The sequence below is a fragment of the Vanacampus margaritifer genome, chromosome 12 (genome assembly GCF_051991255.1).
Source record: "Vanacampus margaritifer isolate UIUO_Vmar chromosome 12, RoL_Vmar_1.0, whole genome shotgun sequence".
In the NCBI taxonomy this organism is placed as follows: Eukaryota; Metazoa; Chordata; class Actinopteri; order Syngnathiformes; family Syngnathidae; genus Vanacampus; species Vanacampus margaritifer.
In genome coordinates this window covers 1310694-1335627 of record NC_135443.1, presented here as the reverse complement: position 1 = coordinate 1335627, position 24934 = coordinate 1310694, and the positions used below count along the sequence as shown (strand labels likewise).

Here is a 24934-nt window from a genome sequence, read left to right as displayed (position 1 = left end):
ATGTGATGTCATCCATTTAGAATAAGTATTTGTATTTATTTTTTAAATGGACCGCCTTCGGCCCTTGGCGTTTTCACTCTGAGTGCGCATGCGCTAAGTCTTGTATGTTTCAGGGCATTCATGTGGCAGCGCCGCATACAGGTTTACCGTATGAATTACGTCGTTTTGGGCCGATTTAAGAATTTTCTTATACGTGCATATTTCATAATACGATCATGTTAGTTAACATCTACTCAACGACAACGGCCCTTCTAAATTACGCCATAATCATACGCTAAGTGGCGTGTAATTTCTTTGGAGTGGAAACGACCCTCGCGGGCCTCCGTCGGCGGCGTTTGTTTTGTTGACATTTTTGTCTTCCTTCCGTCCAGCAGCTGACTCGTCCTCAAGTTAGCAAAAAAAAAAAAAAAACAGCTCACACAGGACGACGTGATGCCCCGAACATTCATTCCAGCTCGACAAATGTTGGCTTATCTGAGAGGGGAGTAGCTCAACATGACAGTTACGTTTTTGACCGACTTGTCGTGTTTCGTCGCTAAGCTGCTGCGAGAAAACTCGCCAGTTAGCTTTAGCCTGTTAGCAGCTGTAACCAATTAAACTGGACAAAATACAAGCATGGAGGGCGTTCTGTACAAATGGACGAACTACATGACAGGTGAGTCTTGTTTCTGTTTTGTGGGTTGTTATTTATGTCTTATTTGTGTGTCTTGAGGTCACGTCAGTCAGCTTCATTGTCATTGTCCTAATAATAGTAATGCTAACTTGGAAGCAAGACACTACATGGTCGTGCACAGGTGGTGTTCTAAATGTTTAATTTACACACAAAACGATCAGTCATGCTCTTAATTAGGTATATCACACTGGGGATGTATTCATGCATATCAGTATACGCAATTAAGCGACCACTATATGCAAAGGCATCATATGAATAATAAAGTTTAAAAACTTGCTTTTTGTATGTTCCTACATGTGTACAAGCGTACTGTATAGCGACATGGAAGTGCAAAAGAAATTGTCTAATAATAAAATAGAAATAAAGAATCACAAAAAATACATATTATAATAATATATGGGGTATGCTGTATAAAATGAAATAAAAATTATATACAGGTGTGTCACAGTAAATTGGACAAAGTTCAGCTTCAATATTGAAATTAATAACGTTTCTCACCGTGTACCTTAAATCACCTTAAGTTATAAATAAGGACAGCTTGTTTGAGTAAATGATATACAATTGTACACTAGATAATGCAATTTGAGAAGAACGGTAACTGCAGTTAAGGCACAGTTTATTTAAATTTCCTTTATTTTTATTTATTTTTTTATTTTATTTTATTTTTTTCATTTAACTTAATATGTTTATGTGAATTAAGTTTTTTTTTTTTTTTTTTTTTTCCGGGGAGAAAAATTTCCTTTATACTTACATCAGTACTGACATTGCTGTTTGATGCATAGTCTTAATATTTTTAATCTTTTTTTTTATTTTTTTTTGCATGTGTCAGGCTGGCAGCCGCGCTGGTTCGTGCTGGAGAACGGCATCATCTCGTACTACGACAGTGAGGACGACGTCGGCAAAGGAAGCAAAGGCTCCATCAAGATGTCCGTGTGTGAAATCAAAGGTTAGTCCGTCAGCGTCTTCAAAGTGCAACCAATTTAACCTGATGTGGCACACGTTGCGCACTTTCCAGTCCATCCGACGGACACGACACGTTTGGAGCTGATTATTCCCGGCGAGCAACATTTTTACGTGAGGGCGGTGAACGCAGCGGAGAGACAACGCTGGCTGGTGGCGCTCGGCTCATCCAAAGCTGGAACCTTGGACGCACACAAACACAGAGGTATACATGAAGGTCACATACATTGGACATTTTTGCCCCCACCCCCCCCCCCCCCCCAAAAAAAATCTTATTTATCGATGTTTCACGATCGATGTTATTTAAAAACAAATGGTAATGACGTTATTCAAAACAAGCTTTTGTCTTTTAGTTTTTTGCATTCTGTTGTTGGCTTTATTTTTCTTGATACCAACAAGCTCTTTAACAGATTTTTTTTTCACCGCATTAACATTCACAAATATACACATATAATTTTACATGTTTTTCCTTCATATCCTCAGTTATTTGCAGATTCACCTGGTTGCGGTTTTCTTTTCTGTTACAGCCACAAGATGACACCAAATAGGAAAGTCGAATTTTAAACATTCAACAATTTAACATAAAATAAAGGAGTGCAACGTGCGTTTTGAACTACGAAAAAGTTTCTTATTAAAAAAAAACAGCATCCTGAGCAACAAATGGAAATTTGTTCCAAATGAATTACTGATCCAGCCCTGATTTGTGTGTGTGTGTGTGTTTTTGTTTGTTTGTTTGTTTGTTTGTTTGTTTGTTGTAGGTCCAGACTGTCTGAGGACCAAAATGTCTGAGCTTCGTCTCTACTGTGACCTCCTTGTCCAGCAGGTCCAAACTATCCAATCACAGAGCAGCACAGACCCTGAGGACATGTCCACGTCAGAGGTTTCAAATACAATTTAAAAAAAAAAAAGAAAGAAAAAAAACAGCGTTCGTGCCCGTTTCAAGTTTGCCGTCTGTGTAATAACAACACTTGGTGTGCGATTGTCAGGCGACGCTCCTCAGCGCCACCTGCGCCACATTCATCAGGACGCTGGAGGAGTGCATGAACTTAGCGCAGCACAACCTCACGCCGCACCTGCAACCTCCTGAAAGGGTCAACCACTGCCCTAATATACATACATATATATATATATATATATACTGCACTTTCAGTATACATATGATTCATACAAAGACAATGTACAGATTTTAATGTAATGTATGGAATCTTCCATGTTTTTTTCTGTCCAGATGAGAAGATCGGTCAGTCATCCCGGCACGTCCACTTTGGACAGGTCGGTCCAAACGCACACGCACACTTAACTGTAGATTTCCACTTGAATGTAAGTTTCCGTGCCAATGTTCCATCTTTGTATTTCTTCTGTGTGCGCTGCTCAGGTGCGGCATGCTGAGGGAAAGAGCCAAGCCACGGCGGGACCGGGCCAGCTCCGACAGTTCTGTTTATGACACGGAGTCGACGTATAAAGGTGACAGCACGTTTGTACTGGCACTTCACATGAATAAGAAATCGCCAAAATCAGATTTCCAATGATGATCATTTTTTTTCCCTCGTTCACACACAGAAAGAGCAAATGACAACAGTGTTATTGAAAACAAGTTTTGCTTTCTTTTCTTTTTGCGTCTTGGATTTGCTTTCTTTCTCAAAACAAATACGCTTGCAAAGCATTTTATTCCCTGCAGCAGATTTCACAGAAGTAGTTGAAAAATATTGTCATTTTTTGCAGTAATATTACTCTGTTTTTTCTCTCCAGAGGATAAAGAATATATGCCTGTTGAATTTTCTATCTGTTCCTTCTCTGTTTGTGTTCAATTAACCTTCGCTGTAACGGTCCTAACGAGCGCAACCAAACTCTTAAGTCGGGGACCACCACCATATAGTGACTTTTGTTTTTTTCACTGTGTGTCGGCCTTCCAGGTTTGCTACCAAACCTCAGCGGCGAATCGTCGTGCATCCCCGAGGAGCGAGGGGGCGTGGCAAGTCCGAAGACCACGCCCACAGACACGGACACAGACCTGTCCATCTGAAAGGTCGGAAGGCGCCACTTTGATGTGGACGCCATGAATGTATTTCTTTGTCAGTCCGTTGGCAAATGAGCACTTTGGACTTATTTCAAGTCATTTATTTATAATGCCTCCGGGACTGGGAACTTGAAGTCCTGCTGAGGCGAGCGGGACCAAAATGGCCCCCATCCGCACTCCAATGTGAACACCTGCCGCCATCTTGTTGCGATGGTCACGGCTTCAATGTTTCTGTTGCCTTCCTGGCAATTATTTTCTCATGCTTTCTGTACAGTGATTTTCATTGTGTGGACTTAAACGTTCACAATTACAACTTAAGATAATAAATGATTACACTGTGCAGGGACGCGGGAGTAGCCAATGAGCAGTTGAATAATTCCAAACAAATCATCCAGTTCATTCTCTGTCTACGCTGTCACAAATGATATTCCCAGCCGGGCCAATGCGAGAGTGTTGCAATGCATGATGGTACTTGTAGGCGGCAGCCTGACTGCATTCATTCATTCATTTTCTGATGCGTGTGCACTTAAGCAGTGAGGGGGGATTGTGTTGTCGTCGCCACGGCAACAGACTCAGCATTCAACCTTATGGTGTTTAAAAAAAAAAAAATAAAAAAAAAAAGCTGCACTGAAGCACCTAAAAATAATCTGATTTCAAATAAAACATGAAACACTGTTTTTTTCTGAATGTTATGAAAAGATGACCGCTTCATAAAAATAATATAAAATAAATGATGTTCCATTCTAACAGTCTGTAAAGCAGGTTGTTTGTCTTACCATTGTTTTTATTTGGCAGCTATTTTTGAGTTGTATGAAAATGCATACAACGCAATATCCAGAGTGGGGTCAAAAGTGGCTGCGCTTTCAATTATTAGTGTAATTAATACACAAATGACTTTAAATGCAGGGTGTCCCAAAAATGTACGCACTCTTTCACTGCTTATTACTGTACCCATAATGTTTTCTTTTATGTCAGTAAAATGCCGTAAATGCAATGTAACATGTATAATGTTAAAAAAAAAAAATTAATTGATGTCAATAAATTGCTAAATTAAAACGAAATACGATTGAATGGCCAGTCAAAAAGTGAATACGTTTTTTGGGGACACACTAAAACAACACTCCAGCAAAAGTAATTGCAGGACACGTATGGAATGTTACGCAACTTTCCCGCGCCTGTGTGTTTACAGAAGGTGTGTTTGTTTTGGATTTTTTGTTTTGTTTTTGTCTTTTGATGAGGACGCGTGACCCGCAATGCATTTGTGCCGGATGTGGCCCGAGCTCGCCCACTGAACAGGACATGAGCACAAACGCTCGCTCACGAGGTCAGTTGAACACACACACACTTACACAAAAAAACACAAGAGGTGTGGACCGTATATTTTCTTTCAGATATATTGAAATGTAACATAAGAAATGAAATGAAATACAATTGAAAATTACAAATTCTTACATTGTTTTTTTTTTTTTTTCAATTCCTTTTTTTGGGGGGGTTTCATTCTTTAAAAAAAGACATTTGTTAGCCTCTTGCCAACAATGTTTTTGTAAAAAATAAGACAAATCTATCATACTCTTAATTTAATCTAATGTCAGTTCATGTGAATTTAAAACATGTACAGTACACGCCACACATCAACACTTTTCAAATGTTTCATTTACATGTGGAACAACTTGAAATGGATTATTTGACTTGAGGGTCCCATTAACGCGTTCATACGAAATAATCTCGCGTAAGCGTCAGCAAATATTTTTAAAGGTAAATCATGACTGCAAAGATTGTCAATATTGAACTTTCAAAGGGAGCTTTGAAGAACGCAGACGCGCTTGCAACGTTAGCACAGTGAATAAATTGCGGTGCCAGTTTGGCAGGTCGAGATGTGCGCTGGCTGACACGCGATGTTTGAACCCGACGTGGGCCGGACCATTGCAAAAAAAAGATGGTGCAACCTGTATAGGATTTTGAGGCGCCACTTACAGTATGTTGTACTACTGTATCACTTTTAAGCTGTAAAATAGATCAGTCAGGGAAGTTGCTATAGAGAGCGAGAAATGTGAACAAATATGACCTGGCGTAAGTTGTCCTCGGCGGTAGTTGGCAGAATATTGCGGCAATCTGACAATCATCATCTGCATCAGAAAAGAAGTCTTTGTTCAAAATGTTTTCTCATTGTGTTACATTTTATACACTAAAAGTGTTACGGTTGCCGTAAATGCCATAAAAAAAAAAAAAGTTAGTATTTAAATGGGGTATTTCTCTACGGCGGATTCCGTTATCGGTGATCTGTTGAAATTGAAGAAAACTTTCAATTTTGCTACCAGGTTTTCCAAACTGAAGCAACAAATCCAAGACACATGAAGTTGACTTTCTTTGCACGCAATGCGATGTTTTGGCCTGCAGGCCTTGAGATCAACACTTTTCCCTTCGCTTGAGCAAAAACTGAACCCGCTGATGCTGATGTGTAAGCAAACATTGTGTCAGCTCGCCGCGTTTAAAAGGCGTGTTTGAAAGCGGGGCGGCCCCCGTATGTGCTCAGAGATGGACGCGGCGGTGAAAACAGCGCAAGCGCTCAACGGTCAGTTTTCATTTGTTTGCCGTCATCGGCCGCTTCGACGCGTGTCAAAACTCTGGCGCTTTTTTTGTTTTTGTGCAGGAGGAAGCGAGGAGCGAGTCGCGGCAAGTCCAAAGGCGCTCAAGGTAACATCAGCTCGTCACTTTTTGCTACAACAGAAACTTTTTGACAGCGAGCACCACCAACATTCAAATCCAGTAGGCTGAAGTGTTCGTCCAAAACGGTAGGAAACAAAATCGCCACATTTTTCGTCACGAAAAAATTAATTCACATGGAAAAACTAAAATAGAAGCCATTCTTTGAGAAAATAACTAAAATGGCCTGACAATTTCATCAAGGACTAAAACGAAAATGAAAACACAGTGACGAAAATTCACACAATTCAATCAAAAGGAGTGAAACGCGGGTTTGAGAAAAGAACCGCTCATTTGTTGTGCACCTGTAAGATTAATCTATTTTTTTTGTTTAGGTGAAAACTAAGTTGTTTCATTAAAACAATAAGGACACCGTTGTATTAAATGTATCTTGTGTGTTAAACTAAAGTTACAAAAATAGGTGTGTTGTCACTTTCTGTATAAAAGTTGAAATGTATGCTGAAGGAACATATCGACTAAATTGACAATTCAGTCGACTAAAATTGGATTAAAACTCAAATGCAATCAGATGACTAAAACTTTATTTAATTTTAGTCTGTGCTACAACTAAAACGGAATTAAAATTTCTGGTCAAAATGAACACTGTTCCAAAACGAGACACGGGTTTTAGTCTTGTGTGTGGGTAGCAGTACCGCTAATTCAAGTTATTTGAAGCCACTCTAACAGTTTGGACATAGCGCTTAAAAATATGGGAAAGAAAAAAAGTGCTTCAAAAAAAAGTTAAAGTTCGAATGCAAATGTATTGTGTTGTACTTCTTTCATTTTTGTTGATTGAGAATCACTCGAGTTCAGCCAATTTTCTGCTTAACTTGCTTAACTTAACTGAAGTGTCAAATTTTGGCCATCGTAAAACCTTTTTTAAATGACGTCCTTTAAAAATTCTACATTATTATCATTTTAAATAAATGTGTAAAACGTCTCACACTTTCTCACTACATTGTAAATATGACAACAGGTGAGGACAGATTTAACAGATCATATTGAATGATTGGTTTATTAAAAAACTACATGTGACAATGAAAAGGTTTTCATTTTGTCATTAAACTAAACTCTTCTTCACGCACAACACATTTGTATTCATTTTATGAAATTATACTAATAATGAGAATATTATTAAAATTAACTATTTTACATGTTTTATTCATTTGATTCAATATTTGCTTAGGTAGTATTACATGAATACATTATGGATTAAACTTGATATTAAATGTGTTAATCATTCAAATAAATTGTTTTTCATGAGCACGTTTGTAAGTATTTGAAATTTCAGTATTTCAATAATTGGCTCATTTGTTCTAATCAAACAAATGATCAATGCTACAATTGGCTGACAACTATTCCTTGGTGTACACCACCGCGACCCCAATGAGGATGACCTCTACACATGGTGGATGCCGGATGAACACAAAAATACAATCAAAAATGAAATGTAATATTCACACTTCAGATGTTGTTTTGGCTGTGAAATGTGGCAAATGTGGCGCTTTTGCCCACCACCTGCTGCTTTCCAAGCTCACTGATCTGAAGTTGGAGGTGCAACTGTCACATGGCGGTTCCTATGGCTGTGCACGTTCCAGGGGTGGTGCGCTCCAGAGTCGCTGGTTCTGTCTCGCTGCGCGGGTTGTTACAAGCAGCGCAAAAATGCCGTCAAGCCGGCAGGATCCTTGGAGGAGCGCGACCAGCCGTCGTCCTCCAGCGAAGAGGATGATGATGATGATGATGATGATGATGATGCGCGTGAACCGGAATGGGACCCGCGTGCGGGGGGAGCCGATGAGCACGAAAGACGAGGTGGTGAGCGGCAAAGCCAGACGGGAGGCGTCACGACCCGGCTGGAAGGTAACTGTTGCGCCGGAGTGTGCTTACCCAAAACGCACATGCTACCCAATCTGCACACAAATGAAAACGCTGGGGGGGGGGGGGGGGGGGGGAATATTTCAGAAAGTTTGTTTCTACCATTTGTCATTTTCTATTTTTTTATAATTTTTTTTGGTATCTGAATCTTTTGAAAATAGCCCAAAAATTAAATGATAAAACCACTAAAACCACTAAGAAAAGATTTTAAGCATTTTCAAAAATATAAAAACTAATTTTTTCTTTTTTTTTTTACATATGTGTGTCAAAAAGTCTTGGGGAAAAATACCAAATCAACATATAAAAAAAAATAAAATAATAATAAATAATTAAAAAATCCACTGCTGTGCCGTTCAGTTGAAAGCGTTTTCATTTGGCCTCCCTCAGATGGCGCATTCGCCCCCAGTCAAGTCCAGCCTTTGCCTGCGGGGGGCGCCAGTCAAGACCCAGAAGCATAAAGTGGCGCGGCAACACAAGACACGTTTGCCATAATGTCACGTGTGCTCGTCCCAAATTCTTCCAAACCCACAAACAAACAAGCAAGCAAGCTTCTTGATCATGATTGGAAAGAAATTGCACAATCGGCATCTGTTGAAAATGATTGCTCGCTTGTACACACGCACGTTGTTTACTTTGTAAATGATTCGATAAATTAAGAGAATGAATGAATAACATTGTGAGTGTTTTTCTTCTTCCCTCTCAAAAGCAAACAAAGTTGTCATTAAGTTTTGATTGTTGCTTGTTTTTGTTTGTCAAACTGTCAACATTTTGAAGTTTTGTGTTGATTCTTCCCTGTTGTTGAAACTTGGAAGCCAACACGTGTTCAACACTGGATTCGAACCTTAATGCTTATTTGAAACCCTATCCCTGCCTTTTTGAAAACGTTACCCTTCCTTGAAGCCCAAATTTGAATCCTTACCTTTGGCTCTGATTTGCACATTTGAAACCCAACCCTTCCTTATTTGAAATCCGAACCTCGGCCTGAGACACTAAATTCTTTCAACTTTTAGCATTTAAGATTAAATACCTTATTTTTAACTTCCCTCATGAATAAAGTATCTACCTACCTTACCTATTTGAAACCCAAAGCTCAGCTCTTAAAAGCTTTGCGTTGAAACCATAACTCTCGTTTCAAATCTTAATTGCATCAAATAAAGTCAAAAGTGTCTGTAAAAAAAAAAAAAAAAAAAAAAAATCAAGTAGGAGTCCCATTTTTGTAAATATAAAAGCTGCTTTGACTGCACTTGAGTCAATTAGTCTTCCTGCACGCTGCGTTTGGTAATGGACCGCGGCCCAGACCACTCCCTCTTCACCACACACACACACACACACACACACACACACACACACTCTCTCTCTCTCTCGCTCTCTCTCTCTCTCTCTGTGTCTTTCTTTGTTTGTTTGCACGAGCGTCGGACTGCGATGGAGCCCGGCAGTCCCAAGAAGATCCAGTTTGACGTCCCGCCGCTGCAGGGACACTTGGACCCGCAGGCCGCCGAACACGTGAGTGGGCCAGGCCGCCATCAATGGGGGCTCTCTCCTCTCTCTGGAATGTCTGCGCGCGTGTGTGTGTGCGTGTGTGTGTCACTCGTCAAAATGTCATTTCTGCCTCTTCACTATCAAATGACACCAGATTTAAAAAAAAAAGTGTCCGATTTCTAATTTTCAAAATGGACATGTAAAATGTCAGAGGAAGTTGTGCAACGTGTGTTTTCCAAACTGCTTCCAACTGGTTGATGATGATGATGATGATGATGATGTGAAAATGACATCATCACGTCACGTGGGGAGGCTGAACAAAATGTTGTCTTTCTCCTAAATGTGAACAAACATTTTAGTTTGTGTTCTTATTTGCTTTTTAGAGCAGAACGCGTTTCAATACGTCCAAAATGATTTCCACGTCACGCTTGCACTTCCGTCAGCACGTGCACAAAAATAATGCATGCATATCATCCATGTATGCACAGTATATTATTTTGCGATTTAGTGATCTTTTAAACAGCGCAGTAATATTTTTCTAAACAGTGATTATAGGTGACTTAACCAAATATGAATCTGGAACCCAATTGGTTTTATTGCATCAAAATACACGTCAACAGCAACACAAAAATATGGATTGTAACACAGTTGGCTTACTTAATGTTTCTCTTTTTGTAAGGAAGTTAAAAATATGAATCAAAATGAGCAAAAATGTTTATACTGTATAACATGTAATTAACTCTTTGACTGCCAGACGTTTTCAGAAAAGGGATGCCGTGGGTGCCAGCCGATTTTAAGCATTTTGACTGATCTTTCAAGGTCCATAGAAAATTATGTGTTTGGACTATGGAAACACACATACTGCCAAAACAAGATTGGACTCTCATCTTCCATCAGAAAAAAAAAAGTTTGTTTCTACCTTATTCCGTTTTTGAGTAATCAACAATAGAAAATGGTTAGTTTCACCTGTTTTGAAAAAAAAACGTCTTTTAACGTCTTTGGCACTCCTCCATAGGATTTTACGAAACGTTATTTAACGTTTTTGGCAGTCAAAGAGTTAAAAAGTAAATTTCATTGAATGTAATAAAAAAGCTATTCCAAAATTAAAAATATCTCATTTCAAATGTACAATGCACAAGTGAATATTATACAAAGTTCTATATGTAAAATATGAAACTATATAAATGCATTTAAATATAAGTATGTTAATGTGATTCGCAGCAACACAGTTTTCATTCTAAACTGCCAATCTAAATAATATCCACATTAAATTTAGAGACGTCATTAATTGTATATTGATATATATTGAAATCCTGTAGATATAAATATATTAGCGGATATATATGATAAAAAAAAAAAAAATCATAATAGATGATTCCCTTATTTTTTTTTTTCCATTTCCCAGCTGGAAAATATTTTCAGTTAAGAAGCAGAATCAAACAACCAATGAACGAGTGCAGCTGTTGTCGTCGGGCAGACGTTTTTCCCATGCAATGTTTAAACGACAGAAACAGGAATCGGCGGCGCACACACACACACGCACGCACGCACGCACGTTAGACTTGTAAGCTTTTTTTTACTGGCTTGAAAGGTCTTTTTTTTTTTTTTTTTTCTCCCTCTTCCTGTTAGCCTTCTACAACTTCCTGTGCAGCCATGTGGACTCTTGTCAAGTTGTCATGAATCATTTTAATAAACACGTACTTATAGCTCACAACTTTCCTCTGAATATTAATATGTAGCATGTGTCGATTTTAGTCACTTTGCGTTTTATAGTGCAGGTGACATTTGTTCTTTTTCCATGTTTTTGTTCAGATACGCCGCAGACGACCGACGCCTGCAACTCTGCAAATATACAGACAACCAGGTAGCGCACGCACAAACACACAAATCACCAAAGTGCAGCTCATTTGCGCTTTGGCAAGACCATTTGTATCAATAAAGAACCTTTTGAATTTTGAGCAGCACCAGAGGTGGTGGGTGCGAGGGGGGAGGGTGCGAGGGGGAGGGGCGCGTAGCGGGGCTATAATGGAACCTTTATTAGATTTGAGTTGCAGCATTTGGGAAGTGATGTCAGTCAGCGTGAAGACTGGACTGATGGATGCTGAGCGCGCGCGCGTGCGTGCGTGCGTGCGTGCGTGCGTGCGTGCGTACGTGTCGACCGATGGAGCGGTGGGCTGTGTTCCATTTCATGAGCTCAGCTTGGCAAGTTTGCTCTCGCAAAGCATCCGAACATCAAGTGTACAAGAGTATGTTGTAGTGTCTCATATATAAAATGGACAGAAAAAGTCTACACACCCCTGTTCAAACAGCAGGTTTTTGTGGGACAGATAAAAGACCAAAACCTGCAAACGTTTTCCACCATTCGCTATGATGTCATTTGCATAATTTTTGTAGGTTATTTAAAAGGATAATTTGGAATAACATGAAATGGCTTCATGGCTATTCGATGGCTTCATTGCTTTTTCAATTTCCATCTGTCGTCCCCAAAGGATAAAATTAAAATTGGAGAATAAAAGGTTCACAACAGGCAAAAAAAAAAAAAAAAAAAGTGTAGCTATTAAGACAAGTAAAAAAAAAAAACTAAAATAGTGCAGACTTTGGGAACGAAAAGGTGAATAAAAGTGTCGGAAAAGAGAATGTGGGTGGTGGTATGCATGGTGAGCAGAGGGCCAAGATGGGGTGGGGCCAACATTTGAAGTGGGGGCAGGTGTGTGCTAACTCCCATTCATTGTGAGTTTGAATCCATCACCAATGATGAGGGTGTACACACTTATGCAACCACTCTCTGTTTAATTTTACTTGCCTTCTCTAACGGATTTCATTTTTTTCTACTGACTTGTGCAGGTTGTGGGACAAAAAAGAAAAACGTTTTGAACTTATTTGCCTTGGTCTATTTTTAAAAAGGATTTTAATGAAAAACTCTTGTTGCCGTTTTGTGTCTTGTGCAGAAGCTGCAGATCAGAACAATGCCGGCGGAGGCTCCCAGGTTTATACACACGCACACGCACACGCACACGCACACGCGGCACCACGTGTCGTAAGCTGTCGTGTTTTTATGCCCTTGCCAGTCTGTAGATGGCGCCCAGAGGAAGCAGAGCACCTTGGCCCCGCCCACTATGAAAGGTAAACAAAATTTGAGCTTGGCACCGATTCAGGAAAACGCCGTCAACACGAGACGGCACGTTGAGCAAGTGGTTAGCGCCTCACACTTTCCAAGTTGACGGTTCGAATCTGCCAGTGGGTGTGAACGCAGCTCGGGCCTGACCAGTGCATTGTCAAACGAAGACCACTCACTTGATGTTGCATTTCCCCCAAGACAACATTTGCAACGGCTTCATTTCTGTTCCAGCCCCTGATGTGCTCTCGGGGTCATAATCGTCCCCTAAGGGGGAGGAAAATTGCAATTTGGCGCAGGCCAAAAACAAGTTTGACGGCCCTCCTGTGACGTCATCGCCTGCTGCCCATCTGGCGCGCGCGCTGCCTGCTGCTCCCGCCTCCGCTTTCACAACCTCGGACCTCCATGTTGTCTTGTTTGTGAACGCACACCCTCATTGTCGTTCGTGTGACGGGCAAAAACAACAACAACAAAAGTTAGTGCGCAGCCAGACAGGAAGTGAAGACCTTAAAAGCTTTTCTACTATTGATCCAGTAAGGGTGCGTGCGTGCGTGTGTGTGTGCGCGTGCCAGCTCCTAATAGCGCACGAGCAACGTTAGCATTAAAAGCGTAGCAGCAGGATTTGTGTTGTGCAGAATAAGAGCAAAATATTGCAGCGAAGAGCAAATTTGGCTCAAAGAAAGAATGAGTTGTCAGTAGAGGCAAGTTTTTTTGTTTTTTTTTGCTCGAGCGTATTTGAATAATTTAATATAGTTGCATGTTTTTTTCTCTTGCCAATTTTATGTTATTTAATTTTGAGGCAAGTTGTATTTTATTTGCAGGCAGATGTTTAAATTCATTTATTTAGATGACCAGTTAAATATAATTACATTTTGCTATGTTTTTCTCTGCAGATTTAATTCAATTGAATGTATTTTTGATTTTCTTTTACATTTACTTACATGCATGTTTTAATTCGGTTTAATCCGAATTTAATATAATAACATTAATAATGAATCATACATTTAATATAGTAATTTAATTTCGTTTCTTGTTTTAATTTAATTTGATGCGAATTGTATTTATTTATTATCTATGCAAATTGGATTCATTTTTGTGCTTTCAACAAATCGAACTTTGTCCAAGCATCATTAATTGAATGTCACTTAATTGAATGGAATTGAGAAGGTGTGGAGCGGTTGTCGTCCTCAGAGCTTCACGTGGGGGCGGAGCAACCGGACAGTCAGTTGAGTCCAATCACAGCGCAGCTCTATGCCAGCTCCTTCCCGTGGACCAATCAGAACGGGCCGGAAGAAGCCAACGGGAACCAGGCGGGCCTTTTAGCCAATCACGGGACAGGCGTGGCACAGAGCAACAGTTCAGGCGGTAAATGATTATTTATTTATTTTCAAACACATCATGAATCCGGTTGAGACTCCGGAATTGAATTTGGAACATTATTTGTTGTAATTGATCCAAGCATGCGTTCCAGTACTTGAGTATATTTTGTAGTAGGAGTGTTTGACATAATAAGCTTGAGCTTGAATGGAACTCATTTTTTCCGTTTCTTGCGCATCTCCCGGCTTTGTCCTTTCTTCCTTTCCTACTTTGATTTCCTCAGATGTGTCCCAAAAAGAAGCTTCCAGTCCTGACTCGGTCTCTCGGTAGCCGCTGCAGCACTTCCTCTTCCTTACTCTCCTCTTCATCCTCCTCCTCTTCCTCATATCCATGCTGCTGCATTAACTGCTTGACAACAAACAGCAACAGCGAAAACACTGTACAATCTCATGTAAGCTGGCATTAATGCACACGACATGGCTGTGAATAAAGATCTGTTACTATATGACAAGTGGAACATATCTCATTCATTATTAATATTTTGGCTGTGTAAGAAGCTTATGGAAGGACATTTCTTCAATCCATGTCAAGTGTAATGTCTTTTATACTCATTTTGCATCCTCAGAAAGGCTTTAAGGGGTGGGTGGGGGGGGGGGGGGTAAGAAAACTTAACACAGCTATTAAATCATGATACAACATATGCCGAGGGGGAGGTGGGCACACATGCGTGTCAGCAAAGAGATGATTCTTTTGCAATCAATCAAAAGCCGGATTGAAATGTTTTAACTGCTTTGTAGATCGAAATCACGGTTCAAATGTCCGAGGTGTCACGAAAGCAGAAAGTTACTGTTTCGCTGGAGACGTTTTTACAAAACGTGCATTTTCCTCCTAAAACAATCGAATTTCTTAATACTCGTGTCGTGCTGCTGATTATTAAAGAAAAGAAAAAAGCAGAATCAAAATCGTTATTCTTGATAAGAGAAGAGAGTCTATTCTTTCATTTGGTAGATTTGATGTATGAAAATAATTCCAATATTATTGCAGCTTACTGGTTTGACGAGCTGTCACTGCCTTCTTTATGCCATTTTATGTAAGTATTCTACTGACCCCTGGTGGCCAAGGCGCACACCAACAGGAGCGTGTCAGCATCAACTGTCATTGAAGTGTGTCATTCTTTACATTTTTGAAAAGACATTTTAATTTATTTTGAAGCATGAACCCATGAAGCACAACACGCGCAATTATTTTTCATTTTTTTACAATTCATTTTATTTTATTACAAAACATGTTGGTGGTTTTGGGTGGCTGGAACAGATTAATGGCGTTTCCATTTACTTCAATGGGGAAAGATGATTTCAGACAGGAGTGTTTTGACTTACAAGCGTTGTCACAGAATAAATGAACTGTTAAGCCAAGGCACACCTGTAAAAATAAATAAATGATTTTCTGACAATGACAATTTTGTGAATGATCCCCTGTTTGTTGACTGTTGTTTTCTTGTTTTATTGGCAAAATCTAAAATGAGTTTTTATTATGCGAACTAATGAGCTGTTTGTTTTTTGCAGGCAAGCTTGAATCTTCCGTACCAGAAGAAGAAGAGAACATCAAGCATCAGAATGAATAATGGCTTTTTTGGAGGGATTGTTTCCGATTATTTCGAATCATACATACAAGGGGACTGCAGCACCCTGAAGATGCTGCAAAATGACCGAAACATCTCAAGTTGTCAAAAGTTCTGAATAAAAAGACAATACTTTTATTTTTGGTTGTTTATCTCACTGATGAGACACTGGGGAATCTATGATTATTTTATTTTCCAATGTTCCGTATTATTATTATTATTATTTTTAGATATATATAGTCAGCCCTCATCTGGTCCCCTCCATAATTATAATTTTTTCAATGCCATTAATATTCGGCGCATACGGGAAGACCGCTAACCTGCTTCCCAGGGTTTGTCACGTGACAATCCACGTACAACAAGTCACTAATCATTGGCTGAGAATGCTGTCAATCACCACACGATGCCGGAAAGGGCGTGAGTTCATTGGCGGGACGGTCAAACGTCGCTAACTAGCTGGCATGAAATGGAGGAATGGACAAGAAGAAAAACGCCACAAAAAAGACAGCAAAAAGTTGTTGGTTTACTTTGATTGGGCAAAGTATGACCTAAAGTGGTTCGAGATCATTTTCAGGCAATCTACTTGTTCAAGTCGGCCAATATCAAGTAAGAGAGATGAGTTGACAGCAGGCTTTCCTGAACCTTGGGAAGATGAGAGCAAATTCTTGGGGAGGGATTCATGCGAAGGGCACTTTGATACAAAGTTATGAAATATTGCATTTGCTGTCATTATTTTTCATAATGTCAGGATTTTTTTTTTTTACTGAGTAGCCTATCATGTATCATCATATTTGTTTATGTGAAGACACGGATCATGTGAAAGATTTGTCACCATACTTAGGAAATGGAGATCAACATGCAACCCCTTTTCTGCCATTGTTCAATATATCCTATCGATTGCTCCAGTGGAGCCCATCCCAGCTGGCTTCGGGCAGTAGGCGGGGTACACCCTGAACCGGTTGCCAGCCAATCGCAGGGCACACACAGACCAACAACCACACTCACGATCACACCTATGGACAATTTGGAGCGATTAATTAACCTGCCATGCATGTCTTTGGAATGTGGGAGCAAACCGGAGAAAACCCACGCAAGCACGGGGAGAACATGCAAAGTCCACCCAGGAAGGCCGAAGCCCGGACTCGATCTCACGTCCTCTGCACTGGGAGGCGGACGTGCTAACCAGTCAGCCACCGTGCTAGCCAGTCAGCCACCGTGCTAACCAGCCAGCCACGTGCTAACCAGTCAGCCACCGTGCTAACCAGTCAGCCACCGTGCTAGCCAGTCAGCCACCGTGCTAACCAGCCAGCCACGTGCTAACCAGTCAGCCACCGTGCTAACCAGTCAGCCACCGTGCTAACCAGCCAGCCACGTGCTAACCAGTCAGCCACCGTGCTAACCAGCCAGCCACCGTGCTAACCAGCCAGCCACCGTGCTAACCAGCCAGCCACCGTGCTAACCAGTCAGCCACGTGCTAACCAGTCAGCCACCGTGCTAACCAGTCAGCCACCGTGCTAACCAGCCAGCCACGTGCTAACCAGTCAGCCACCGTGCTAGCCAGTCAGCCACCGTGCTAACCAGCCAGCCACGTGCTAACCAGTCAGCCACCGTGCTAACCAGTCAGCCACCGTGCTAACCAGCCAGCCACCGTGCTAACCAGCCAGCCACCGTGCTAACCAGCCAGCCACCGTGCTAACCAGCCAGCCACCGTGCTAACCAGTCAGCCACGTGCTAACCAGCCAGCCACCGTGCTAACCAGCCAGCCACCGTGCTAACCAGCCAGCCACCGTGCTAACCAGTCAGCCACGTGCTAACCAGTCAGCCACCGTGCTAACCAGTCAGCCACCGTGCTAACCAGCCAGCCACGTGCTAACCAGTCAGCCACCGTGCTAGCCAGTCAGCCACCGTGCTAACCAGCCAGCCACGTGCTAACCAGTCAGCCACCGTGCTAACCAGTCAGCCACCGTGCTAACCAGCCAGCCACCGTGCTAACCAGCCAGCCACCGTGCTAACCAGCCAGCCACCGTGCTAACCAGTCAGCCACCGTGCTGCCCGATGTTATTTTGTATTTGTTCTTATTAGTTTGCCCCCTTGCCAAGTATTAGTCTTAGTTGATGTTTGTTTTCAATGTATCGTTGTTGAAGAAGTCTTTAAGTCTCCCATGACTCAACTTCTTTGCGTAATTGCCACCTTGTTCTCGCCACATAGCAACGCTTTGAAGCAAAGATGTGCCAAATAAGCTTGAAAGACCTTGAAGATTAGAACTTGGCACGAGCACTTGGAAACATGCAACAAAGTTGTCACTAGAAGTAGAGATGACCCTCCTGCCGCAGCAAGAATGATACTGCTTGATAACAGTCTTCATTTGATGTATTTATTTATTTATTGTTGAATTTTAAAAGTACGGCTCTTTCAATATGTGCAATGTGTGTGTTTTTTGCCACAAAATGGACAGTGAGCATGGAGGTCAAAGTTGCCGACGTTTTAGAGGAGAATCTGGGCTTCACAGATGCGTTGTTTGTATTCTTCGGATTATGTGTCTTATGTTTTTAACATAGAGAAGCAGGTTCTAATTTGGTTCTGAGATTTACAGTAAACATATATGACTTGGTCAAATTGTACATTTTTTCTTCTAGGTTCAATTTTTTAACTGATTTGCTCGCAACGAACGTTACAGCAGCTGCTTATTCGTTCACAGGAGCAAAAGCAAAAGTTTGTATTCATCAAATGAATGTTTTCAATGTTATCTGTCTGTCTGTGTACATCATAGGAGAAATTGCTGATTGCCTTTTGCCAGCAACACAATTGGTTGACACGGTTAGATGACCTGTTTTTGTCATCTTTTGCGTGTTCAAATAAATCAGAGTTGAGATCTCGTGATCCTTGCAAGGTTTTTTTAATCGGAAAGTTTCTGATGACGCGGAGGAATCTCACCAAGCCGCGTTGTATTAGAAAAAAACAATGTTTCCCAGCAGATGACTTTCTCCCAGTATGCTAGCTCGTCCTTGAACTTTCAAAAACCGGATTTCTAACGAATAGAAACTAGACTTCTTAGATAAATAAAAGAAACTTAGTAACTTTCTCATTTCTGGGAAACGAGAACAGATAACAAAGGGGACAAAAGCATTACTCATCAAGCTATATTGAGTTAACATAATTACACCTGCACAACTATAACTAAATTCAAAACAGTTGAAATATCAAATAAAATGTTAAAATGTCAACAACACCAACAACACGACCGTTAACACACACAGAGATTATCTTTAGCAATGTGGTACTGAGCCACAGCAAATTTGTTTTTCTGGGGTTTGAACAAGAAAAGACAAAGAAATAATATTGACAAAATGCTTAAATGAAATGAATTTCAATGCTGGTAAATTAATTCAAATGACTGTAAATTATTGTTTTGAATAATTGTACATGCTGCAAATTTTATAAACAAACACAATTTAAACATTTTTTGGATTAAAATTAGTGTTTGGCCTGCATTTAAAAAAAGAAAAAAAAAGAAGTTACAGTATACTGTACTGTAAAATTAGGCCATTTACAGTTAAAAACCACATTCCATCTTTACAGTAACTCTTTACTACTGTAAATGTGAAATACAGTTCTGACACTGTAATTTAAAATGACAGTAAATGACTGGCAACCGTGTGGCCGGTAAATTGCTGTAAAAAAGCACTTAAAATGTCTGACAGTGTTTGAGGACATAAACTGCTGAGCAAAGTCATCAACAATGAATGGGGAGTCTTCATGATTAGCTTCAGTTTGGAAAAGACTGAAACAATATACACAATCGATAGGATATATTGAACAATGGCAGAAAAGCGGTTGCATGTTGATCTCCATTTCCTAAGTATGGTGGCAAATCTTCCACATGATCCGTGTCTTCACATAAACGAATATGATGCTACATGATAGGCTACTCAGTAAAAAAAAAAATCCTGACATTATGAAAAATAATGACAGCAAATGCAATATTTCATAACTTTGCATCAAAGTGGCATGAATCCCTCCCAAATAATTTGCTCTCATCTTCCAAAAGTTCTTAAGGCCTGCTGTCAACTCATCTCTTATTGGCTGACTTGAACAAGTCGATTACAACCACTTTACGTCATACTTTGCACAATCAAAGTCAACAAAGCGTCTGGCGTCAAGTCGCGCTTGGGCGTGGCCGAGGGTGGAACCCAGCAGAGCTCAGTCTCTGAACACTCACACCACAGTGGACTGGACCAGTATGTGGGCCCGACTGGTCACTTGTTGTGGCCTGCACACAGAATCGTCTCGAGCTGATCTGCGCAACGACACGAGCAAGATGAGGAAGGATTCTGCGTGTGCGCTCAGCTTCACCTTCGGCCTGAGCTTGACTTTGGCATGTCAGTAAATATCCTGCTTATTAACTTGCATGGAAATGTCTTGTCGCTGCTCCGTTACGTTTGTCTTCAAGTCAGTTGATCTCGTTCGAACGTATCATTGACGTGAAGCTCCAAATCGCGTTTGTTGCAATCAAGTCGAAGGTTTCGCATGTTTTTTCAGAGCAAATTAATTGGCTAGAATAAAGCGCGTTATGGAAATAAAAGTGATTTGGAATGTTTAGAACAATATAGACCAGTGGAAGAAAAAAAAGAAGGCTGCCTTCCATGGTCCGAACGCGACACGTCACGTGCCTCGTCTAGTGACACTTTTCAAAGTTTTCCTTTGATGTCTTGTCATCGCGTTTGCTTAGAAAGGCACGTTTTGGGTGGCGTGGAATGAAACAGTGACGTCGAAAGGCCTCTTCATCAGAACACCTGCAAATCGCTGGCAATTACAAATCAAAGCCTTCTTGTCATCATAATGCGCATGACGTCACATATTGCAAAAAAGCAAGATGCCTTTGTGATGCTCTTAACAACTGCTTGGGTCAATTTGACCAACTTTGGCAATTGTACAAAACAACTCAGAAGGTTAACTCAAGTTACCGGGTCGGTCCTTTTTTAATTTTTTTTTATCCATATTGGGTCGTCTTTGACCCAACAGTTCTAAAAAAAAAAATATCACGACGAGAAAATGCGCTTTATTGTTGCCTTTTTGGTGAAAGTGAGTGTGCGCGTTACTTGGGTTTGAGGTGGCCTTTTAGTTGCCCTGCAGCGCCTCCCTGAGGGCAGCACTTGAAATGCACCTACCAACTTTTTCCCACCTAAAAATAAAAAAAAACTACTTGGCTTTCGAAGTCACCATTATTATTATTATTATTATTCGTTTTTATTCTATGGCTTTTGACTCAAAATGAGGCTCAGCATGGTGACTGACCCATTTATGTCGTGTTCATTTTTGTTCTGTCTTTATTTGCATGATAAAGAAATATGAGAGCAGAGCGTTTTGATTGATATTTCATTCTATTAATATATTTTGTATTTCTGCATACATAAATAGTCGTTTTATATTTTCATCGTATTATTTTATACTTTTATATATTTATTAATGTATATTTTAGTTTATTTCTGTGTATTATAATTTTTTAATGATATTTGGATTGATTTTTGACTTTCTTTTGGCAGTTTTGATCCTCTATTTGTGGTATAATCACGCCCCTGCCGCTGCTCAACATCCGCAAGGTGGGCGTCACACAATGCAACCTACATGCTGTAACACACGCGACTTTGCTCATTCTCAATCCTCATCTCGCTTGCAGGCGAGAGCGCCAAATGCGGCTGGTGGCTGGACAACCCGTCCAACGACTTCTGCTACCTGCTTGACCGTAAGGCCGCCAAGACATGGGAGGAGGCACAAGACCACTGCGTCCTCCTCGGAGGGAACCTTCTCAGCATCAATGACTCGAACGAGCAAACCTTCGTACATGGTAGGCTCAGCTGGCCCGTCTTCAATCTGAACATCAACATGCAACACAACATAAAAGCTGTTTGTTTGCCAATTCAATGTAAATAAACAACTAAGAATGAAGTATGTGAATTACGCATCAACATGTGTAAACTTGTCACAAAAGTCTGCTTTAAAAGACACACAACTCACCTTCACGTGAAATGTTGTAATTAGCGATCAGCAACACCTTGAGAAGGCTTGAACTATAAACACATGCAGCTTTGCATGCTGGAAAAGTCCTTGTAAATGTTAAAAGCTATATATAAAATATTTGTCAACCCAATGGAAAGCACAAAATGAATCGTTCATTTGCGGCTTGCCATATTTCAACTCTATTCACACATTTCAACTGAATCCCTTTTCATAGTTTATTGTACAGTAATCTCAATACATTTGGAAAAATGTAATCAAATAGATGACAACACTTAAAAACAAACGGTCATGATTGTTTTTTTTGAGTGAGCGTTGCAAAGCACATACGTTTCCATTTCTAACTCTTTTCCATGTTTTCCTCGGTTCCAAAGCTCTGACCGCTCTTGAGCCGACCTTCGCGACCTCTCTGTGGTTGGGCGCCAACGCCCCCATCCGCGACGACGGCGCCAAGTGGTGCGACGGAACCCCCATCACTTTCGTCCACTTGGACGCAGGTCGGTGTCAAAACGTTTTGTCGGCTGCAGTGCGGAGAAACGGAGGCGCGCTGAGCTGAGCATGTGGCCTGCTTGCAGGTCACCCCGATGACGACGACCCGGGACGCTGTCTGTCCTTCGTCACTCCCAGCGGCTACTGGAGGGTCGACGCGTGCCACAACAAGAGAAGCTTCATCTGCAAGAAAAGAGGAAACGGTAAGGATGTGATCAGAGGTGATTGTACGGTCGTTACATGAATTGCCCAAATCAGTGTTTGTCATCATTTGAATATTTTTAAAATGTGAATAGTAAACGTTTTTATTTCACATTAACACACATGATCACATTCACTACTGGTAAGCACGTCAGTCAATAAGCGCAATACAGAAAAAAACATTTAAAATGCCAATTAAGACATAGCTTACTCAATTCAAATTTTCAAACTAGAAAGTTCTAACTTTTCGAAATTGTTCTGTACAAAAAAAAAACATTGCATCTCAGTAGCAATGTAAACTAACCTTCATTATTTGCCAGGTCAAAAAATGGAACGCACTTTGACAAGGTGATCACCACTATACTGTAGTGAGCCACTAGATGGCGCCCAAGCTCCTGTCGTACTTTCCTAATGGCTGTGACAGTCCGCTTATAGCCAGAACAAATCTTGAGTCATCTGTCGATCTTTTACAGGATTGCGCTCATGTTTTGATACAGAACGAGGCTCGCTCGGTTACACCTCTCTCTCCTCTCGGCTCATAACATGTGCAGTAGTACACAAAACACCTCAGTATGAAACTAAAATACAAAAGTAGTAATAATCCACAAAACAAATGAGTACATTGCAAGTAAATAAAAATACACATTTCCTAAATAAATAAAAATATTTTTTTCCAAACAACGTGTTACAATACTATAATTACACAAAATCCACTTTCAAGAAGACGCTGAACTATTGTCATAAAGTCAACTACAATCCTCAAATGACTTGACCTTCTGACCTTCCTTCTTCTGTATGTACAGCAAGACCGAAAAACACATTTCATATGAACTGTCTGATAGTAATTGACAAGGATGTCAATTGTTGCTATTTTAGTTTTCTCAACATAAGATGCAGTTTGAGTTTTCATTTCTTAAAGGAAATTTAATTTTTGTGATTTCAATTTTAGTTTGACGTCTTTTTTCTTCTTTCCTTCACACAACAGTGATGTCTTCCATTCTCGATCCGGAACAGAGGCAGGAAATTCCCCTGGTTGACGTGCTGCCTGACGACGCAAACCTGGAATGGAAGAAGTGGACTGGCTCTGTCCCAGATCACGCCGTGTCCATCTACAACTCGTACATGAGCCGCACAGAGTACATCTGCAAAGTGGACTGCCACCCAGGCTACTTCGTCCCCAACAAAGGCAGGAATGCTTGTGTCTACACTTCCAACACAGCGGTGTACACCGAAACGAGGTTCGAGTTGCTGGTCAACGTTGCCGACTTTGCGGTTCTGGAGTGGAAATACGAAGACGACGGTTCAGTATCTCCACATTCTATTAAGACCTGCGTCAACAAAGACTACTGCATTGGGAAGAATCGTTACGGACTGGGAGAAGTGGAAGTTAGCCGAAAGGTGTTCAACCTTCCCTGGGGGCGGAGCGTTTGGACGTACCCGGAGTACCAGGTCCTGGTGATGAACAAAGACGTCCAGGAGGAGCACCTGATGGACATCAAATACGAAACAGTGGGCGTCACCCGTCTCAAGTATATCACTCAGAAGCACTCAATTCCAAACTGGACCTGCCAGCCATTCAACGACGAGGCCACTCTCTATTTTTCCTTCACGTCAACCCGGAAGTGGGAGATCAACTTCGGGGTCTTGGTGGAAGTCGGCGTCACTATCACGGACGGAACCCCCTTCCTCAATGAAGAAAAGATTGACTTCAAGCCCGTCTCCACCTTCAAGTTGTCTCAAGGGACCACCTCCATCACCAAGACCACCAGTCAGCCCGTTACGACGCACATCCAGGTGCCCCCCCGTCATTCGTGCAACGTCACACTGCTGGCCAGGCCGACCAGCTTGAAGGTCCCGTTCACGGCCCGTCTCAAGCGCACCTATGTCAGCATGGTGACCAGGTCGGTCAGGGTCACCGGGACCTTCCATTCCAAGGGGTTTGATAAGTTCACAGCTCAAAACGAAGGCTGTGACGCTCTGCCTGTTGCTCAACCTTGCTAAGATGATGACTCCACGTAAAAGCGGTTTCCACTTTTACGCTTGCTCGCACCCTGTGCGTCCCTGGACAGTCAATCCCAAGGGCACGCAGAGACAAGTAAGCGTTCAAGCAATTGACAAAGAATACCGCTAGTTAAAATAGTCATTATAAAATGGAGATAAAATGAAGTTTTTGATGACTAATGATTGTGTTGACTGTTGCGTAACTTTCTCTTGTGTTGCTTCTTACATTCATGCTTTGCTCTGTTGAAGTTTTTTTTCTCACAAGTGTATAACTTTATTAAAATTTATGTTACACTCAAAATAAAAATGAGTGGGAAAGTGAGCTGCTGTGTCTCCACATCTGTTTCGCGCCTCTGGTGTGTGTGTGCGCTTTGATGCTGTACGACAAAGGGGTGGCCAAGTTCGGTCCTCGAGAGCCACAATCCAGCCTGTTTTCCATGTTTCCCTCCTGCAGCGCAGCTGAATCTA

General features: G+C 41.1%; 3 protein-coding genes across 5 annotated transcripts; all 3 read left to right on the top strand.

The window, feature by feature from the left end:
- The first annotated feature begins 139 nt into the window (after window positions 1-139).
- On the top strand, window positions 140-3996 carry plekha3 (pleckstrin homology domain containing, family A (phosphoinositide binding specific) member 3). The gene is made up of 8 exons (XM_077581383.1): window positions 140-655; window positions 1503-1619; window positions 1689-1838; window positions 2392-2513; window positions 2620-2724; window positions 2862-2905; window positions 3009-3097; window positions 3547-3996. The coding sequence occupies exons 1-8, from the start codon at window positions 616-618 to the stop codon at window positions 3654-3656; spliced, it is 777 nt and encodes a 258-aa protein (XP_077437509.1). The 5' UTR covers window positions 140-615; the 3' UTR covers window positions 3657-3996.
- A 571-nt stretch (window positions 3997-4567) lies between these two features.
- ppp1r1c (protein phosphatase 1, regulatory (inhibitor) subunit 1C) lies at window positions 4568-15898 on the top strand. 3 transcript variants are annotated; one of them, XR_013296115.1, is made up of 10 exons: window positions 4568-4974; window positions 6301-6344; window positions 7952-8213; window positions 8616-9731; window positions 11520-11571; window positions 12656-12693; window positions 12776-12830; window positions 14014-14187; window positions 14423-14590; window positions 15705-15898. XR_013296115.1 is itself a non-coding variant. In XM_077581385.1 (9 exons), the coding sequence occupies exons 4-9, from the start codon at window positions 9510-9512 to the stop codon at window positions 15761-15763; spliced, it is 600 nt and encodes a 199-aa protein (XP_077437511.1). In that variant the 5' UTR covers window positions 4568-4974; window positions 6301-6344; window positions 7952-8213; window positions 8616-9509; the 3' UTR covers window positions 15764-15898. The 3 variants fall into 3 exon arrangements, 2 of the variants coding, with proteins under 2 accessions (XP_077437511.1, XP_077437512.1); XM_077581385.1 differs by lacking the exon at window positions 14423-14590; XM_077581386.1 differs by lacking the exons at window positions 4568-4974; window positions 14423-14590 and having other exon boundaries at window positions 4988-6344.
- Window positions 15899-19929: 4031 nt separating this feature from the next.
- On the top strand, window positions 19930-24788 carry LOC144061905 (natterin-4-like). Its single transcript, XM_077582823.1, has 6 exons — window positions 19930-20139; window positions 21304-21360; window positions 21438-21605; window positions 22150-22272; window positions 22351-22467; window positions 23451-24788. Exons 1-6 carry the CDS (start codon window positions 20001-20003, stop codon window positions 24464-24466), a joined length of 1620 nt encoding a protein of 539 aa, XP_077438949.1. The 5' UTR covers window positions 19930-20000; the 3' UTR covers window positions 24467-24788.
- Window positions 24789-24934: the final 146 nt, after the last annotated feature.

What these genes read in the sequence shown, in the direction of transcription:
- plekha3 (XM_077581383.1), top strand. Translation starts at nt 616, where the DNA reads ATGGAGGGCGTTCTGTACAAATGGACGAACTACATGACAG. An exon ending in ACCTGCAACCTCCTGAAAGG is followed by an intron (nt 2,725 to 2,861) that starts GTCAACCACTGC and finishes TTTTCTGTCCAG; the next exon opens with ATGAGAAGATCGGTCAGTCA. An exon ending in GGCACGTCCACTTTGGACAG is followed by an intron (nt 2,906 to 3,008) that starts GTCGGTCCAAAC and finishes TGCGCTGCTCAG; the next exon opens with GTGCGGCATGCTGAGGGAAA.
- ppp1r1c (XM_077581385.1), top strand. Translation starts at nt 9,510, where the DNA reads ATGGACCGCGGCCCAGACCACTCCCTCTTCACCACACACACACACACA. An exon ending in ACCCGCAGGCCGCCGAACAC is followed by an intron (nt 9,732 to 11,519) that starts GTGAGTGGGCCA and finishes GTTTTTGTTCAG; the next exon opens with ATACGCCGCAGACGACCGAC. An exon ending in GCAAATATACAGACAACCAG is followed by an intron (nt 11,572 to 12,655) that starts GTAGCGCACGCA and finishes TGTCTTGTGCAG; the next exon opens with AAGCTGCAGATCAGAACAAT.
- LOC144061905 (XM_077582823.1), top strand. Translation starts at nt 20,001, where the DNA reads ATGTGGGCCCGACTGGTCACTTGTTGTGGCCTGCACACAGAATCGTCT. An exon ending in CGAGCAAACCTTCGTACATG is followed by an intron (nt 21,606 to 22,149) that starts GTAGGCTCAGCT and finishes TCGGTTCCAAAG; the next exon opens with CTCTGACCGCTCTTGAGCCG. An exon ending in TTTCGTCCACTTGGACGCAG is followed by an intron (nt 22,273 to 22,350) that starts GTCGGTGTCAAA and finishes GCCTGCTTGCAG; the next exon opens with GTCACCCCGATGACGACGAC.